A 19,752-nucleotide genomic window follows, 5' to 3' on the forward strand; every position below is an offset into this window, starting at 1 on the left:
AACCCCAGCTCTTTTTTACGTATTCACCCCAAAATACAGACAGGATCTCTGTTCAGAACAGAGGTGATAACAAAACCCAGTTCCTTTACCGCTTGTCCTCATTGCCTGTATAGGTGCTCCAGACATGACTGAAGATGATTCAAGGCGGACTCCTGCAGGCATGTAATTGTCAGTGCTGCAATACCAAGGTTTCCTCACCTTGGTATTTGTGAAAACCTTTAAACCCATTTCCTATGGGAGAGAAACCCAACATCGGTTTTTGATACTGACTCCTGTTGAGGTTTACACAGCAGACCTGACACTGGTATTTTACTGCCTCAAAAGGAGAAGCTGTTACTGTCTGTGGATTGGACCTTGAGATGATCCCCCCAGCCTTGGGTCTGGGTGCCTGGGTGGCTCAGAGAGACCACAGGATAGATCCCCTCTGTTTCTAGGGCACTGGTTCCAGTCCAGTTCCAGCCTAGGGGTCAGGATGAGCCAGGGAGTAGATACAGAATTTTCTCTCTGGAAGGAAATGTCTGTAGCTACAATGCAGCTCAAGCACGTATTGATTTATTTGGGGTAACTGTAATGGCACGGGATTATTTACCTCCCTTTAGAACCTCATTTCAAGTCAACCTCAAAGCTTTTCCTGTAAGAAGAAAACTTTGAGACTGATCCCTTTTCCACCAAGTGGGGAGCAAAGCTGGCAAGACAGGTGAAGCTTATGACTCTCACCGAACTCGCCTCTGGATAAAAATTAGTGGTCAGATCATTCAGATTCACAAACCCTTCCCTTGTTACGTTGCGTCATGCCACAGAAGGCTTAAGCATTCTCAGTCCTTCTCCCACTCCACTCCCTAACCATGCAAGAGAGCTATACCTTTAGGATGCTGTAAGTGTCCTCTTCATTCATCACCACTACTGGAGAATAGGTGATCCCATTCAGAACTATCTTCTCCAAGGGGACGCATTTCTCCAGGGGCTCCTCCAAGAGCATGTCTGGACCATGGTGATAGTCATGCAATTCCTTCACTGGCAGCAAGCTATACACCTAGGCAGAAAAAGCCAGGGTGTTTGGCATTTTCAGTGTCCACTGTCACAAAACACAACTGAGGGAGTTGGATGCAAGCACCAAAACAGTCCCATCACCTGCACATACATCCACATTGCCATGGTCCTCCCTGTGGTGGGAGCAATGGGAATTTGGGAGTCAAAAAAGAGATCCAAATTTGGAGATACTGCCTCTTTTGTTATGGACAGCATGTTACTCTGGTTATTATGGCTCACATATATAAAAAATGACACTGGCCAGCCCATATGCGGTACTTTGTACCTACTCAGGGATTGTCGTTTGCTGCTTGGCGTGAGGGTAATAAACTCTGACACTTCCAGACGCTACTCCAAGAAAATTAATCCATGGCTGGAGGCAATAACTGAAAAATGATCATCAAACAACAGTGTTTGGCGCTGGCCAAGAGAAGCAGTCCCCTTAAAAGAGCTTCCTGAGTGCCATCCCTACAATCGCACAAACCCCCTAAGAAACAGCTGCTGCCCAGTTCTCATCTTTTTGCCCACCGGACGAAGACGAGAAACAGCACAGGGCAGCCTTCCCGTGCCAGCACTGACAAGAGGGACTGTTCACTGTTTCCCCTCCAGCACTGGGCTGCACTTGCTCTGACTTGCTGCACAGACTCAGCACTTACAGAGCTGGGTGACAGGTCAGCTTCTGGCTTCATGAGGAGAACGCTCTTGTCCACAGCCCGGACGGCGCAGAGGGAGTTCGGGGAGGCTCTGAACAGCAAGTGAGCATCAGAGGAAGGCAGGCCTTCAGAAGCAGAGAAGCTCAAGTCCACCTGTAGCCACAGGAAAAGCTACGTCACAGATGCCCTACCCTTGCCGGACTTTTCCCTCCAGCTGAGTGCATCAGTTCCAACCTTACAAAGCCCACACAGGCATGCACACAGACACGCACACTCCCTCTGTGCTACTGCAGAGCTGGATTTCCTTCCTGCAGCACCAGAGGAATCAGCACTAACAGTTCTTGGCAACTTCAAGCATTGCAATTGCTCATAAAAATTTTAAGGCAGTTTGGGGTTTTATGGCCACTGTGAATATGATGAGGTAATCTCACATAGCGGCTAGATCTGTTCAGGCAGCTGGGCGTGGTCTTGAACCAGGCCCGGTCTCTGTACTGCACCCAGATATTGTATGTGGAGAGAAAACAGCCTTGCAAAGATCTTGCTTAGCGGATTCTTTGGTAACATGAGAAGCCGTGATGCCCTGGAGCAATATTGCAATATCTACTGGCTGGTAATGATTCTGAAGAAGCGGCCTGCCCCATTCATGTGCCTTCCCCAAAACCTAACTCACAACTCTAACAAGCCCCTACCAACCTCTGTCCTGGAAGTCCTTGCTAGCAGAAGTTGTTACCATCACCATCTCACACGATTTTTGTAATAAGATGGCTGACCTGCATAAATCTTCCCTCTCCTCAGAAGTACAAACTCTCCCTTCACATGCAATGATCAAAGCATCCTCAGAGTAAACAAGTTGCCTGACAAAGCAGCATCAGCTGCCAGTCTCCCTCATGTCCCAACCAGACCCCAGCATGCCTTCTGCTGGCACCCCCCACCTCTCCCAGGGTGGACTTATAATCTTGAGAGTGCAAAAAAAATATTCTTCAGGAAATGGCACAACAAGGGCTGTAGCAGGCTTGCTTCTAGTAAAACTGTCTAGCATGGAGATAGCCGAAGGTCTGTCCTATCTGGTCTGACAACAGCTTTAACTTCAAGATGCTTTCAGAAAGGAAAGCGATATCTGAGCACGTAAACCACTTGGCACTTGGCTTGCACCCAGACCTTAATGCAGTGCACAGTATGACCTTTAATATATGAACAAAATTCAGGTGACCAAGCTCCTACAGTGACACCAGTCTCAAGAATTCATTTAGCTTGGGTTTTAGCAGGACAAGGGACTGTCTTTAGCAGTGTCCTGTTTACCATTCTGAAGTCCCAATGGGAATTTTTGAGGTTGTTCTCTTCTTAAGGCTGCTCATACATCAGTCTTCTCTTCTGAATAAGGAATATGTGGGGCTATAAGAGAACAATGGTCCACCTGCTCACAGAAAGGCTTTATTTTTCTGCACTCACCATTGCTATTGAAGCACCACTGTGCATTGCTCAGCAGGTTCAGGCAAGGTTTATCTCCATTTACACATAATAGAAATGAAAATGACAGGATGAGATGTACAGGAGCTGAAAGATCTGACAAGTATTAGCTTCCCCCACTAGACTGGGGCTGTGTGTGTTTTATTTTTGCTCTGTGACCCCACAAGCAGCCACCTCATTGCTGGAATGAGTTTGTGTGAAAAGGAGTGAAATACATGTCTTGCAGTATGACATAAGACATGCGGCCCCCCCTTTTCTTACCCAGGACCGTCTGTGAGATCAGTGGCTGTGGCTAGTTGCTAAGAGGGTTTTTATGAGTGTAGTCCCTGCTGGCACCTTTATCCCAGCAGCTGATCTCCTCCAAGCTAGCACAAACCAGTAAGCAGTGAAGCTACCTAGAACAATTTATAAGTGGCTTGTCCATTGTTAGTAAATCTAAAGAAATGAGCTTAGCCAGGATAAATCTAAATAAATGAGCTTGACCATGCTGCAGTCTGATGGCTGCTCCCTCAAGAAGTGGACACTTACCTTATTGCTGAAACACTTTTCTACGTTGAACTTGGTTGAATCAGCAATTACCTCACTGCTGGGGGCAGTGGTATAGACAAGCACTTGGGCCACTGGAGCAATATCAGCTTGTACAGGCAGCTGTAGCGAGAAGACCCCATTGGCTAGCAAACAAAACAAGAGCAAAAAGTTAAGGTACAGGAAACCTGCTCTTGGAGCAGCCAAAATTCTTAGGTTTGACTTCATTCTGAACTTCATCCTAGCCATGATGAAACTCCAGGGCTCCAAGTGGGATGAATTAGTGCTCACAGAGATGTATAAATCTCACTGTCTGACTGAAAAAGCCTGTTTCAAGTCCTGTTTTCCAGCGCATAAGCGTGCTGAATTTTGGTTCAGCTTCTAAAAACAGACCATCAGTCTGTGTCTCCGAGGAGCACTGGAGACCCAGAAGTGCAGTGGCAGAAGAAAGACAGCTGGCACAGGGGATTAGAGCAAATCTGTGCAAAGCCTAAATAAAGGCAAAGCAAGCTCAAACTCTTCCCGTATCTTAGGGGACTTGGAGATGTGGATCCCTGCATTTATATGGAAGCAGCCTGTATGTCTGCCACAGTTGCCTAACCTCCCAGGACAGCGACAATTTGGCAGGGGGGGAGGAACTCACCACTTTCCTGCTGCAAATCCAGAATGTGGGTGCCCGCTTGCTTAATGATTCCCTTGGCCATCACCTGAATGGAAGGAGAAACCCTGCTGTGATTGAGGTTATACATGAGCCAAACCTCAAAGAGGGGGAACCTGAGAAGAGAGCAACTGAGCTGTATGTCTGCTGCTCGCACCCTGCTCAGCTGTTCTCTGCCTCCCTGAGGCAGAATCCTAGTGCTCACCCAGGGGGCACTGGGACATCCTTATTCTTCTGCTCTTAACCCAGCCCCTCCTTTTTGTGGGAAAAGAACATATGAAGGATGATGGGAAAGCATTTAAAGCCTGCTGCCACAAACCACAATTTCCATCTCCAGCCCCCCTACAATTACCAGTGACAACCTCACTGTATGGCAGTTGCAAGCTTACCAGGTAGTAAAAGACGATTTTCTTCTGCTCTCCTATGGCTGCTGGAGTAAGGATATAGTGCACCCGGACCTCTGTGGAGAAGCCACAGCTTAGTGTCTTGGACTCGGGCTCAATTTTGAGGAAGCTATTACTAGGAGAGTAAAAGCGCTTTAGTTGGAGATAGCCTTCTTCATAATATGGAACAACCCAGGCACGGTCATAGCAGTAGGGGTGTACTTTGTGAGTTGCCTGGAAAAGGAGAAAATACACACATAGATCCTCAAACACGGGTGGCTGAACTGGAGCCAAAATTTATGGCCTAACATTAAAGGTTTTGTATTTTTTGTATTTAAGCAACAAGGTAACCTACAAAAAGCCCCGTGAGTTTGGAAGACGCAAGACAGGGTGGTGGTACCCTTAGCAAATCATTGGGAATGATCTCACTCCCAGAGAATCTGGAGTTTGTCTCAAACAAGCTGAATCATATCAGTTGTTTGTTTACTATCAGTATCACCTCAAGGGGTCTTTACCCTAATACCTTGCCCCCTCTAATATCCTGTTAGTTTAAAGAGCAAAGAAGCTGATTTTCATTTTTCTTCTCATTACTGGCACTGGAGAAGGGATAGTGCTGTTCAGTTCAGAGATTACCAGTGCCAAGATCAAGCTAAGGATGCTATAGAAAAGGAGGAAAAGTCTCCACCTAAGAATTCAAAACCTAAATTGAATAGAAGTTTAGGACCTGAGAGAGTCCAGATCTTCTTAAAAATGAGAGCAAGGGGAAGATATTTCGCATTTAGAAGGGTGCTACTTCAGCATTTCATGTGCCTCATGTGCCCTTATTTCCTTATCTTTCTCACTATACTTGAGAACTCTTGCCTTTTCTTCACCCTGCAAAATTCTGAAAACTTCAAGCACCTAGTGGTAAGTTCTGGATAATTTTTAATGGTTTTAATCTGTGACAAGGGAATTGTAGGGAGAAGAGCAAATACAATTCTAGACAATCTGCCCTATTCCAGGGTGAAATATTATGAAATGTGCATATTACACACATATTGCATTTTCCACTAACAAAAGGATGCTCAGCAGAACTTATTTTTCCCAGATAAACAAATTCCACACCAGGGAGAGAATTTCTGTGAATGGTTCATACTCTTTTTCTCTTTATGGCAGGAAAAAGAAAAAAAAAAAAGAAAAAAAATAAGGCGAAAAGCTTAGAAACTTGGAATGCTAAATTAAACACTGAGAAATGCAGATTGCCTTAACTGACCACAAAGGATATTGAGATGAGATATTTGGGAAATCATTTAATTGAAAAGACAGCGAAGCACTAGCAGCACTCCACCATGGGAGTTAGACTTACCCTTGAAACAGATTTGTCTAGGTAGGGCTGGTGATCCCTTGGAGCAGAATGGACTATTATGACCTCTTGATGTTCCTTCTAACCCTATATTGCTATTGCCAAGCAGGAATCAAATACTTAGAAGCTAAGTACAATTGTGACTCGGCAACCTGGTTTGTTGCACAATTATTTACACCATGCTGGTGTCAAGGTTGGCACAACCAACCAGGAACAAGAAGCTAAGTACTTCTGCATATATAGTAGAAACTTCAGAGGTACTCCCCTTCCAGCCCTGTAGGTCACACCTCCTCTGCCCGCAGCACTCACCCTCATTCCAACAGAATCGAAGTTCAACTTGGAAGTGTTCAGGACAAACTGTGCCCTGCCCTCTTCATTTGTTGTATAGTTGGTTTCCTGGCCTCCTTGTAAAGAAATCTTCACAACTTCATTGGCGATTGGAGCACCAGACCCATCCACTAGTTTCACCTGGAGGAGTAAAACCAATATAGTATAGAAGGAGAGGAATGCCTGTCACCTGAACAGACTGATAGACCGCCAAGCTAAGGATGTTGGGCTCATGTCAGACAAGGAAGCTCTTTACATGTGCATCACCTATCTCTTTCAGAGAGAGCTGCAAACTTTCTGAATCTTATTTCTTTGGCCCTTTCTTATCTCCACCTCTGGGTCAGAGGCGTGCTCGTGGAGATTGACATGCACTCACACCCCTTAGGCCTCCTATTAAACAGGTGACTGGAAAAGCAGAATTTTACTTGACCGGAGAAGCGGAAGCACAAGGACAGAGGGGTAAGCAGAATGAGGGCTGTGCTCTGGGCTGCTGTTCCCCAGTTCGAGAGCCTGCAGAGGACAGGAGGCCCACAGGGATTAGCGGCACTGAGGTCCAGCATCTTTGCAGAGGGGGGACATGTATCTGTCCAGGAGGTTCAGTAGCATGATTGTTTGGCACTCATGGCATTCCATTCTCATGATTTCCCTACCTGCCCAAAGTAGGGGATTCCAGGTTTGTAGTGAGAGTCTGAATGCTCAAAGGTGATTTTGCTAATGGTGGTTGTGATCTCAGAGAAGCTTGTTCCAGTCAACTCCACTCCTGCAGGAAGAAACGTGAAGAATTAATTTGCCTCTGCCTGACCAGAATGACTTTTACCCCAGGCCAACCCTCCTTTGCTGGACAAGCAATTTTGTTGATGCTCCTGGCCTCCAGCTAGGAAAACTTTAGGATTTCAGAAAAGCATGAGTCTGCTTTTCTCCCTCATTCCTACTTGGCAGGCCCCTCTGCTGGTCTCTCCTGAGCTTATTACATGGCTCTTTGATCCAGATGGTTCATACCTGTCTCCTCCTCTTTAATCTTAGCCTCCACATGGAGCTTATTCTCATACCCACTTCTCTTGAGCTGGAATAACTTGGTCTTTACCGTTTCAGAAATGCAGCCATAGTTGTCTGTCTGTTGGAGGAAAACAAACAAGACCTTTATAGTCTCATTTATATAATGCTTATTCAACTTAATGAATCCATCACTGTGCGTTGCTCTGAACTGGAAGAGAAGCCCATAACCTCACAGATCATTCCCTCTGTTGTTTTTATCAAAACCGGAAAAGCACATAAGTAACTTGGCAAGGAGCATTTCGAAGTACTTGCAGCAATATCAGAGCAAAGAGTTTGCAACCTAGAAGAGCTCTGTGTATGTGTGTGTGAAGTTTCAAATTGCAAGCACTTGATACAGAAGCATAGGGAATTATTCAAGCATATGCCACGCAGGAAATGTTTGCCTGGCATCAGGCACGTTAGAATATAGCTGCTGGCTTGAAATGCACAGTGATACATAAACCAAAGCCTAGGTATGTGTAGAAAGAAGATGACAACTGGAAAAGTATTTCCAAAGCTTGCCACTTCACTTCAGCATCTTCATGTAGAAGGCAGGTCTCCACAGAAAAGGGAAGAGATGCCTGGAACAGAGGTTAGCACTGCAGTGTTCATATTTTCTTTTAACATGGATAACAACAGCAGTGGCAGAGGCAATTGTGGGGATCATACTGTAGCAGACCCCAAGGACCATAGGAATGTCTTCTGCTTGCTTTCTTGTCCTGGCATATTTCCACAATTGCTATTACCCCAGCTCCTGTCAATCAAGCTAGCACTGTTGCACCTGTCCATGGTCCAAACATCATTCAGTTTTGCTCTTGTAGACTTGCCAGTCTGAAGAGTGAAAAAAGTGATTTTTTTTCTTCTGTCTTAATCACTGCCGCTAAACCCATATTCCTTTCCTTCTTGCTCAAACTGCATCACCCCTCCCCTGCTTTCTGCTCCTTTCCTGATTCTGACACTAACTTCTGATCCCACACACTGTCTCTAGTGTAAGCCAACCCCAACTCTTCTCTTATAACTCATGCCTTTTCTATCTCACTTCTCTCTTATACTCTCTACACTCCGTCTGACCTCTTTCTGTTTCTTCCATCTCTTCCTTCTCCATCAGCTTCTTGACTTTACACACATCTTTCTTACTGCACAGACCTTCCCCCAATTTTTACCTTTCACATTTCATCTTGCACCCAATCTTCTCTCCTTCTTCAGGCTTCCTTAAAATACATGGAGTCTCTCCCTTCTTCACACTACGCTCGTACATACTCAGGCCAAGCCTGTGCCTACAAGGCATGCTCAATAAACCACACTTTCTCCTATCGCTCTACCCACAAGAGTAATTGTGACTCACCTGTCCAGAGAACTCGTCACACACTGCTTTAGCCTCTTCGCCATAGCAGGCAGTGGCTGCATGTTCAAACTTGCGGCAGACACGGAAGCTCACGAGGCCAGGAACAGGCTTCCCAAATGTGTATCTACCAGCGGGGAGGATTGAAAGAAAAACAGAGCCATTAGGAATGTAAGAGGCATGGAGAAAAATTACTAGCTCACCTGCCACTACTCGTCCCTAGAGCTGCCTCCAGGACACAGCAGGGTCATCACAGGGAATAAAAAGCAGAAAGAAATTCAGTAACATTTTAGGATCAAGCATGGCAACGGGGGCAGGAGCACTGAATCTTATAGTCCTGATTGCATCCCTGGGAATAACGTACAAGTCTTCAGAATTCATTTACCCTAATGCTGATTTAGTTGAGAGTACTCCTCATCTTGGAGAACATGTTGCAAGTATCTACCCCACCACCCAATTCTAATGGAACTGGTTTGTGTACGTATGTCCACTGGGTCTTTTGGCTCGTTCTTCAGCCCGAGCCGTGGCTGTCCCTGCAGGATGCATGGAACATTGCTATGCAGAATCGAATGAGGTGGCCCAAAGGAAAGAGGGCAGCTGCATTACTTATGTTTTCCTCTCGACAATGACAAGAAAAAGCCACAGTTAAAACACCATTCCCAGGTAAACTAAACTGAAGACCTCTTCCCTAGCACTGTAGCTGGTCTGAAATCCTCTGTGACTCAAAACATATGCAAAAAAAACTCTTCCAAAAAACCAGAAGAACAATATGTTTCTACATGTTACATACAAAGTGCCCCAAGCAATGTTGTTGCCTTTTGTCTAATGGTAGATGTAGTCTGTTTGGTCCTGGGACCCCAAAATGATTGAGAAATATAATGAAGTATCATATCTCAGTCTCCCAACTGGACTTGAAGCAGCAGCTGAAGACAGACCTGAAACCAAGAAGGACTTGAAAGAATGGCACTCACAGACCACAAACTGTCACCTTCAGCTTCTCATCAAGAATGGTGATCACCTTGGGCATTTTCACTGTTACTTCGAATTTTGGCAGCACTGCAGCAAAACCAAAGCAAAACAGTCTATGTGGTGGGGAATAACATAAGAATGAGACATGAAGGCTGCTCAAAGACTATTCTTACAAATGACCTGAAACCCTTTTACATCTAAATGGTCAGATTTTAGAGGCTTCTGTCACCTGCACATCCCACTGAAGTCAGTGAAAACCACAGGCACTCAGCCAACAACTGTGCCAGGTAAGACAAGATTATTACACCAGCTATTAAAATACAGCAGCTTCTTAGATAACACATGGGTTATCAGTCCCACAGCAGTAGGATACAGTAAAATAGAGAGTTAAGTCAATACAGGTCTCCCACAAACATGCAGAACTGGGACTGCAGCCTGGTCTCTGCATTTCCAAAGCATGTAGACCTCACCAGTTTGCAAAATAGGAAGACCCCATAGCTTCCCCGGTGACTTAGGACAGGGTGACATCACATGCAAACCCAGCTGCAGGAGGGGATGTGGATGGTGACCGTCTTGGGAGAGCTAGGAGGGATTCAGGGCATAGGAACAGTCTTGCAATTGAAAAAAGTCAAAGGACTTCCAGACTCACCTTCCAGGACTCATCTCTGCTGCATGAGCCAGATCATGTCAGACCATATAACAAGGGCTACAGCTGGCTTGCTGGGGTGGGAACCTATGTTGGTTGCGACCGTGTGCCAGCGTGTATTGGGATACCATTTTCTAGCCAAGCAGATGGAACTGGCATAGTGGTGAGAGCACCAGAGAGAGGTTAAGGCACTAAGGCGTCGTGCGAGCTGCAGGCTTAGCTTGTGGGGGAGGAAGGGCAAGGTCTGAATTTACAGACAGCCCCAGCCTATACCAAAAGGTCTTCGGGCCTTAGGCAGGGGAGAGCCAGACTCATAGCATGACCCTTGACAGTAGCCAACTGGAGATAAGGCTGTGACCTTAAAGCACCTCTGAAAGGAGGTGAGGCTTGTGGTTGCCAGCACAGATTAATCCAAGCACATTGCTGCCCTGATGGGAGCCTTGCTGAGAGGGGCAGTCAGAAGAGCTCCACTGCATGGCCTGGGGCTTAGGGAGGAGTGGAGATGGGTGGCTCAAGTCCTTCAGTCTTCACTCCTCAGAAAGGGATGATGCTTGGGAGGGAGAGGACACAGTGATGTTTTTACAGCCATGTGGGACATCCTGGTCAGATCTACCACCCTGTTCAATTAAGCTTTCATGCCTCACAGGACTAGCTGTTAGGAACTTGAAACTGCAGCGACAGTTACCATACTCCTCCACAGAGAAAGGATGCCGAATTGTCTTCCCAGAGGCCTTCTGTGCCACCACTGTGTAGGTCCCTTGCATAGGTTCGGAGGTGAGGTTGAAGAACAGCTGGATTAACCCCTTCTCTAACTCTGCCTTTGTCCACTGGTACACACGGTTTTTCTTTGGGTCCTACAGAGAATGTGGTCACAAGGAGATTGTGAGAACAGTGGGAGCCTGCAACAAGAACTAAACAGCAAAAGCAGTGAGGGGAGGCCCAGCCCCAGTGTTTCAGAAGGCTGCAGGACAGGAGTGGGGGGCACTAGCAGGGTTGTGTGGGGAGCCCAGGGCTGGACAACAGAAGGAGCTGTAACCTTGGCCCAGAGTACGTGGTTGCCACCATATGAGTTAAAGCTCTGTATATTCAAATTAATGTAATGGACCTGCTTAATACATAAAATAGACAAGAATCATCTTGAGGCAACTGGTAGTTATTCTGCCCAGGCTGAGGTGCAATAGATGTGAACATGAATTGAATGCTTGTACATACCTCGATATACACCAGTGGAAACTAGAAAAAGGAAACAGAAAGGAAACAGCATATTTAGACAGAGTGCAAGCAACACACTCAAATGACCAGGGCTATGACCACATTTCAGGGAACAAGCTGATCACCCAATGGGATAAGGAAAAAAGTTCCTGGTATGGAGCAACAGAGTATTTTGAGGTACATCAAGAGGGGGGGCAATCCTTTGTCTCAGGCAGAAAAGTCAGCTGAAATCACTAACTCTGGATGATCTGCAATACTAATAAGAGCAGGTGCACACTGTGATAATGGCAGATTTGCCCACTGCTGAGGTGCTTACACCAGCACGGTTCATTTGCAGTTTGTCAAACTTTTCCAAGAATGCAGAAGGCAGCCTTATGCAGAAATTTGAAGCACAGACGCTGTTAACAAGACCTGAGGTGAGCCAGGAATTGCACAACTATCTCAGTGTACTGAGAGCTCTCCCCAAAAGACACTTCTTTCCTCCCTTTCCCCACACAGATGACTTAAGGCCAAGTAACTAGTGAAAAGGAAGCATCATACTTACCACTTCATTCAAGGGACGGAAGTCTGTATCCAGAGAAACAATTCTGAACAGGACTGATGGAGAAAGGCAGACAGTGAGGTTCCACAGTGCAGTCACCAACCAGAAAACATCAGTTGCAAAAACAAATGGTACAACAGAGAACAGAGCTGTTCTCTTCTAAAGAAATTCCATTCACTAGAAAGCTAATAGAAGGTTACCCATGTAAGAAATTACATGAATAAGAGGATGTTAAGAGCAAATCCATGGCAGTGTGAACACCTTACTGATCATGGGCATCAGAATCTCATTAATCAGGACCAAAGTTAAATCTAAGTTGCCTTTGTCTACTATGCAAGGGTATATTTTTACATTGGAATTCACATGGGTCTTCTAATTTTGTTATAACTAGACTGACTTCTTAGGAAGGATGAACACAAGCAAATTATTTCAGCACTTGGCTGCAAGTTTGTGTTGGCTCTGGATGGATAGAGAATTCAGCGTCTCTTTTAGGACATTCATTTCTGTCCAGGCCAAATTTAGGACATCAATGGCCCAGAAGAAATAAATGGCTTATATAGTTCTCTCTGTCTTCACTGAGCAAAATCAGCTGCAGCTTTAAAAGCTATTTCGTGACAGTCTGAATTTTGGCCCTGTTCTCTGTAGGACAAATATCCAGTCTTTCTCTGATTCTAATGTGGACCCTAACTGCATGGACCACAACAACAGAGCCCCCAGTGACAGAGGGAGTGTGTGCAGGCGCTCCAGATGATACAAGCACGTATCTAAGGTTCCCCAAATTTTTCCTAAATGGAGCATTAAAAACATAAGTCTTAGCCATGAGATTGCAGTTCTGACCCCCACTGAAAGCAGTCAACATCTGGCCGGCACAGTCCAACAGTTTTAGTATGAATTTTTTCTTCAAACGCAAATCTCCACCCCTTCCCAGGTACCTGTCTGTCCGGGCTTGTAGACGGGTTTGTCTGTCTGGACGAAGACCAAGCTCTCAGAATTCTTGACCAGCACCGACTTGCGGCTCCTGAACTGCAGTGTTGCCCCCTTCACTGTCACAGTGATAAATGTGACTGGTGACTGGTTATTTGATTTTGGAAGCTGGAGAGTAAGAAAGCAACTATGTTATGGACCACCTTTAAAGGCTTCCAGAACTGAACTGGCCTTTAGGAAATAAGAGATTTAATATAATCCTGATGGACCCAACACAGAGGTGAGGAGAACTATAATCAGGAACAAGAGACTGATCTTCACTTGCCCCATATTCCTACTGCTGTGCAAGTATTGTGCAGCAAAGGCACTCCCATCTCTGCCACCCAATTTTAAGAAATTCTTACTGCCCTGACCAAAACTTTTCTGTCCTTTTCCTTTTGACAGTCACAGGGGCAATGGAATAATTCCCCTTCTCTTTCAGATAATGTCCCTAGTCCTTGCAGAACATTTCCTTTTCCAAACCAGACATGCCAGATCTCTATACATCTCTCTCCAAGTGACAAAACTCAATCTTCAGCCTGTATCTGACAAAGCCAGACACGGATGCCAACCTGTTCAGTGTCCTGAAGGCCCGTTCTTCAGCCTTCAGGCCAAAGACGTAATATGTGCTCTGAGCCAGATGACCAACTTTCCTAGCTGCCCACAATTTGCTATAATCCCTGGGGCTATCAATTACATTAAGGTACAAATTTCCTGCCTCACTCTCTTTTTCAGTCACAGGCAATCACAGCTCTATGTTCTTACATTAATTCAGTGTACTATATCCACAAGTCAAAAAGTATCTGAGGTTCAAAAGCTCTACCCCAATTTGAAGGCACTCAAGTGACAATCTGTGGCTGTTGAAGGATGATGTGAAGAGCCATTTGAAGAAGCTGTTCACCAAACAGCCATCAGGAGCATCAATACTAAAACCACTTCTTTCTCCTGGCCTCTCATCCTTCTGTTCTAGAGAGGGGCTGGCTTTCCAGGATTCAGCGTTTCCCATTCAGACAGCACACTAAGGAGATCTCAGCAGTGAAAGGGTGTTGAGGATGGACATGAACATACCTTTGGCCAAGAGGGATGTGAATACCTACACAGTGTTACTCTGGTCATTACTGCTCAGTGCCCTTACAGTTTATCCCTGGCACAAGGGATCAGCCCACAAGGATGAGATACTCACTGAGAAAGGGATGCAGGTAAACATGTCCTTCTCTGACACCACGTCATCAATCAAGCTCCTGTTTTCGCCTTGATACTCGAGTGTGGCACTCAGCGTCACAGACTCATTCAGGTGGGTCAGCTGAACACAGACTTTCTCAGGAGAATCAGTGTGTATCAGAAAGGGCAGTAGCACCATATACTGCCTAGGAAGAGGGGAGAAGGACAGGTCAGAGGAACAGGTAACAGGAGCTGTACAGAAAGAACAAATAAACCAATCTGATGACTACAGTCTTCACTGCACAGGGGGAGAGGTGCATTTTCTAGGAGTGTAACAAGATTTCCAGCATGTCTGTAACAGCAGGGGAAAGCAGAGAGGCCGGTCTCAGAAGTAAAATACCACAGGAAATCCTCAGTGCAGATGTCTGGAAGGGATATGTTTTTCCAGATTCTGGCACAACAGCAGTGCTTCCTCCTGGGACCCTGAATAACGCCAGTGGGGACAAGTCAATTGTCACCTTTGCTGGACACTGTTAGTGGGATTCAGGAGCGGCACAAGTGCCGGTACCCAGTGAATAAACGCCATTGACCACACCCTGCCAACCGTCTGTAGCACTAACTCTCATTCCTCGCAGAGACCCAAAATTGCCACAGCGTGGTGCCACATCTTCAGCAAAAACACTGGAGAAAATTTCAGGTTTTCAGGGAAGCAAGCCCCTCTTGTCTCAGCCGGAGCAGGAGGTCCCCGCTCAGCCCTACGCAACCTCCCTCCCAGAGGAGCAACGTGCCGGTGGTGTCCTGGTGCCCAGCACCTCATCTGGGAATCAAACCTGACCCCTCTAAGGGCAACAGGGCTTCCTTTTGGGTGGGCGAGGACTGGCCTCTGACAAGCATCCTGAGAGCAGCGAGCATCTGGGAGAAGAGCCCTCGACACCTCAGCAGTAAGGTAGGGCATTCGCTTTAGCGGTATGGGCGGCTCTCACACCTTGACATCCACCAGTTGGTCTATGGGGAGAAAGCTCTGGCCCCTCAGATCCCAGCCCTGCTGTCTGCATTTGACAAAAGCGCTGCAGCACAGCCTTGCTTTGCTGCGGAGGAAAAGACATTGCCAAAAAGCCAAAGGAGAAAGCCTCTGGGATATCAGGACCCCTCGTGCGCTGCTCCTGCCATACAAGTACGACGCACATGCACACAACAGGCACTCCCTTCACATACAAACAGGGCAAAAGGGGGTGAAGAAAGGATGCAGCACAATATACCCTCACAGACCTTAACGGTCACAGTCTGACAGTGCCATCTAACCTTGGGTGAGAAGGGAATTTTCATTCCATTGGCTGAGCTGAAAAATGTGAATTAAAAAATAAAGCCATTTCTGGTCATGCCAGATCTGTTATTTGTTCCTTTTTTTCCCATTATCAATCAAAAAACCACTCCCATCTCCTGGGCATTTCAACCTGGGAGTAGGGTAGCCAACCCAAAATGAAACTTTTCACTGTCTTTTCAAAAAAGTCTATCTCTTAAGGAAAACTGAATGTGTAAACAGTCATAAAAAGTTGTCTTTCAAAAGAACCAATTCTGTGCAGAAAATTTTGTTGAAATCCTCTCAATTCACTGAAGCAGCAAAAGGTATTCTCGTAGACCTTTCCCTCTTTTTTCCTTTTTTTTCTTTTTTTTTTCCTGAAGTTTTACTGATATCTCAGTTTCACAGACTGTTTTGGGTCCCCCTGAAGCACTACAGCTGCTGTTTGTAGAAGACGCTTTACCCAGCCCTGGTAAAATAAAGCCCTGGTCTTTATTCCTGGGTAAAAGAAAGCAGGCGAAAGATGAGAGACAAAGCGACAGACAGAAATACAACCCAGGTCTCCTGCCTGCCCAGAGACCCCCCTGCGCAGCTTACGGCTCTGTGGCAGGCGAGCTGTGTCCAGGAAGGAAGAAGAGGAGCAGGAGGAAGACGCTCGGTTTGATGAGCAGCCCGTCCTTCCCCATGGTGCGGAGCAGGTCGTGGTGAGTCAAGCAGACACGCAGTCTGGTCCGGTGCTGCTTGTACTCCCCCTCTGCTCTCCGGGCCAAGCCTTTATACTCTCTTCTGCAAACAGCCCAGGGGCTGGAGGAGATAAGGGCTGGAGGCCAGGGCCCATCTGGAAATGGGGAGAGGCGGTACGGAGGAGCTGGAACTAGCAGCTCTGAGTCCGGGCAGAAGGCCAGGCGCTGGGGGGGAGAGGGAGGGGAGGGTGCCCAGCAGGCTGGAGCCGTCTCTCTTTTGTGGCAGGGCAGCAGGCAATGGAAGAGGAAAGGCAGTGGCTAAAGAAAAGAAGGGCTAACAGCAGCGGGTAAGGGGAAGGCCTCCGTTTCTGGCAGGGCTCCCTGTACGGAGCTGGCCGCGGCGCTGGTCACGGCGGCTGCTGGAGGAGCGGGAGCAGTCTGATTGCCTTCAAACTGGGAGCAGGAGATTGAGCTAGCATTTGGGAAACAAGAGTGGGTGAGCCTCGCCCCCGCTTACAGGCAGGATCTGAAAACAGGGAATGCAAACTCTGAAAACCTTCCCCCTTCACCCACCCTGCTCCCCCATGCGCTCCATTCCTGGTCCCACCAGGGCTAATGCCAGGAAAAGGGGCCAGAGAGTGCCTGGACAATCAAGTCATCTAAGATAATCTGGCCTTCACCCTGACAGAAAGAGGGACAGTGACATGATGGGAAGCTGCCAAAAGTTCAACCCATTAACAGCGTGTAACACATTAACCAGTTCCCCAGAGCAGCAGCTGCCCTCACACAACAGAACAGACATGGCCCGGGTCTTGCTTTCCCTGTACTGGTTCTTGTCCCAGGTCAAGTTATTGGCGCATCTAGATCCAATTATTGCTGTTTGATGGAGTCCTTACTGGTTTTGTTATGTGAAAATCCATGTAATGCACTGTGATGGGCAATGCTGCATCACAGAGGGAAATCTCTTTTTGACCATTGTCTTTACTGTAGTTACCTTGGTCTGCAGCAGGAGGATCAATAGCTCTGGTAATTATTACCCTTGCAAGTGGCAGTAGAATACCTGTCTTACTTATAGTCCTAACCCAAACTCCAAAGACAGGAGATCTATGTTAGAGGATGTAAAGCATAATTTTTGGATTGAAAAGGGTGCAGGATGAAATGATTATCTGTCTGTCCTTCCCCTCTCCTACTATCACCATCAGAAGTTTGGTAAGCTCAGGAACTTCAGAGTTAAGAAATCCAAGTGCCATGAGATAACAAACCTTCATTGCAGACCTCATTCTGCCCTGCAGTGACCTGCATGGGAAAGGAGAGGATGGGAGTGCACGTCCAATTTCCTTGGGGACCGCACAAAAGACAGCCCAGGTTTGTGCTCCGCTTTCTCCATCTGATGCCTAACGGTTGCTCTGCCTGCCCAAAATAAATGTAACCCAGGAAGATCTGCCTCATCCGCAGAGAAGAGGATTTGTATGTGAGGCGGTCAAAACCTTTTTGAAGATGGCACTTTACATTGGTTTGAACAGGTTGGGAGCCGGACTGATTGAACACAAACCTTACAGGAAAGAGGTGCAGAACTGCACACAGCAGAGGAAGGTAGGGCTACCCTTTCTGGCAAATAGCCAACCAGCTCACACCGCTCACAAGCCAGCTCCCAATCATTAGGACCTTGGTCAAAAATGTGCTGTGTAGCCAAAAACTGAAGAGAAATGTTTTCAGTCAATTGAAGGGCGCAAGATTTTAAAAGCTTGAGAATCCCAGGAGGGTACCAATGAACATGCACAGATACCGAACTGACTTCTAAAATCTGCCCTCAAGCTGCTTGGCCTCCACCCCATTCCCAATAGCAACTTGGGCCCCAGCAGCCTAATTTCAAGGGTCTCTGCACAGTCCATGTGATTCAGCTTGTAGGTGGTGGCGCAGACAAGGCAGTGGCAATGAGTTTTCCCTCTCTCTCCTGCCATTTCCACCTGCTGTGAGTAGAGCTGAGAAGGCCAACAGGCTTTCTAGATCATTTTGGCTAGATTTTAAGTGGTTAACTCTAAGCTCCTCAAGAAAACTCCTGCAAGGTGTCGGCCTATCCATGAGGAGAGTGTGTTTCAGTATTATCTTTCCTGGATTTCTCTCAGTGAATCTGAATTTCTGTCATTTGGCATAGCTCAAAGGGACAGGTGCCCCAGTTGTGCAAAAAGAGCATTAAGCATCCTGTATCTGAACGAAGAATCCCACTGCATTCATTGACAGCATCACAGAAGTGCCGGTTAGAAGGGAGCTCTGGAAGTTATCTAGTCCATCCTTTCACTTAAAGCAGGACTGCTGCCAACGCTGTCAGCTGTGACTTTGTCAAGTCAAATCTTGAAAACTTCCAAGGATGGATAACCTACCATTTCTCCAGTGTTGCACTAATCTCTGGTGAAGTCATCTTTCCTCATGTCCAGTCGGAACTCCCCAACCTGCAGTTGCAGCCATTGCCCCATGTTGTATCTTCTGCTCCTACCAAGAAAGGTCACGTTCCAACATCCTTACAACTGCCTTTCAAGTATTTGTAGGCAGCTATTTAATCACTCCAACCTCCTCTTGGTCAGACTAAACAAGCCCAGCTCCCCCTGTCACTCCCTGCGGGTAAGTGCTCCATACTCTGATGAGTTTGGTAGTCCTCCCTTGGACCCTCTCCAGTTTCTCCATGTTCCTCTTGAACTGGGGGTCAGCAGACCAAACACTGTCCAAGTGCAGCCTCAGAAATGCCATAGAGAATGAGGATTGTAACTTACCTTGATCTGCAAGCCATGCTCCTCCAGTATTCATTCATCGCTGCTACCAAGTGTTCATCCAAAAAGAACTTACTTCCAAGAAAATTAGTGTATATCCATCAGCGATATCAACATGCTCTAGACAGAAGATTAAAAGCTCTGCCAAAGAGATTTGTTCAACTGCTTTTCCTGGAAATGAATATATTTGCTTCAAATCCCTTTAGTATTGTAAAAACTTGAACGCACAGAGGTGCCATGTGCATCGTTGAAAGTAAAATTTGCAGCTGAAAATCCTTTCCCTTCGAAGAATGGTCAACTTTTGAGGCAACCTAATGTATTTATTTATTTTACATTTCCTGAGTATCTCTTTGGGATGAGATTGAGAGGCCATGTTTGAAGAGCTAAAAAGTAAAATAGTCTAGTATGCACTGCACTGTAAAATCCTAGGGGAGGCAAAGCTGTTGCGCTATTCACAAGGTAAACTAGGCAAGCTCGGAGACATGCTCACCTCACCTACACACATCACGATAACATGAGAAGCTGTTTCTTCACTGGGGTTCTCTGGTAAAGTAACTGCTAGGTTTCCTTCTGTAGCTGCTACCACTACTTTGACAAAACAGGCAAAGTCTCCAGCATTATTTCTGTAGGGCCTGGCAACTTTCTAGGAGTCAGGGACAGCATCGTCTCTTGATGGTTGAATGGACTCTGGCACAGACAAAATGACTCACCCAAAGTAACCCAGACGATCTGAGGTGAAAACTCAAAGTTT

The 19,752-nt window shown here is 46.5% G+C and overlaps 1 protein-coding gene across 1 annotated transcript in view; it reads right to left on the reverse strand.

The window, feature by feature from the left end:
- A2M (alpha-2-macroglobulin) overlaps window positions 1–16,406 on the reverse strand; it is a 30,733-nt gene extending 14,327 nt beyond the window's left edge. The window contains 18 exon segments of the mRNA XM_052790072.1: window positions 90–231; window positions 863–1,033; window positions 1,686–1,835; window positions 3,678–3,820; window positions 4,318–4,381; window positions 4,722–4,949; window positions 6,367–6,525; window positions 7,035–7,144; window positions 7,384–7,498; window positions 8,765–8,888; window positions 9,733–9,817; window positions 11,062–11,230; window positions 11,589–11,609; window positions 12,133–12,185; window positions 13,062–13,221; window positions 14,276–14,459; window positions 16,151–16,331; window positions 16,334–16,406. Coding sequence (XP_052646032.1) covers window positions 90–231; window positions 863–1,033; window positions 1,686–1,835; window positions 3,678–3,820; window positions 4,318–4,381; window positions 4,722–4,949; window positions 6,367–6,525; window positions 7,035–7,144; window positions 7,384–7,498; window positions 8,765–8,888; window positions 9,733–9,817; window positions 11,062–11,230; window positions 11,589–11,609; window positions 12,133–12,185; window positions 13,062–13,221; window positions 14,276–14,459; window positions 16,151–16,331; window positions 16,334–16,391 — 2,317 coding nt within the window. The 5' untranslated portion in view covers window positions 16,392–16,406.
- Between the last annotated feature and the right edge of the window lie 3,346 nt (window positions 16,407–19,752).

This window comes from Harpia harpyja, chromosome 6, assembly GCF_026419915.1.
Source record: "Harpia harpyja isolate bHarHar1 chromosome 6, bHarHar1 primary haplotype, whole genome shotgun sequence".
In the NCBI taxonomy this organism is placed as follows: domain Eukaryota; kingdom Metazoa; phylum Chordata; class Aves; order Accipitriformes; family Accipitridae; genus Harpia; species Harpia harpyja.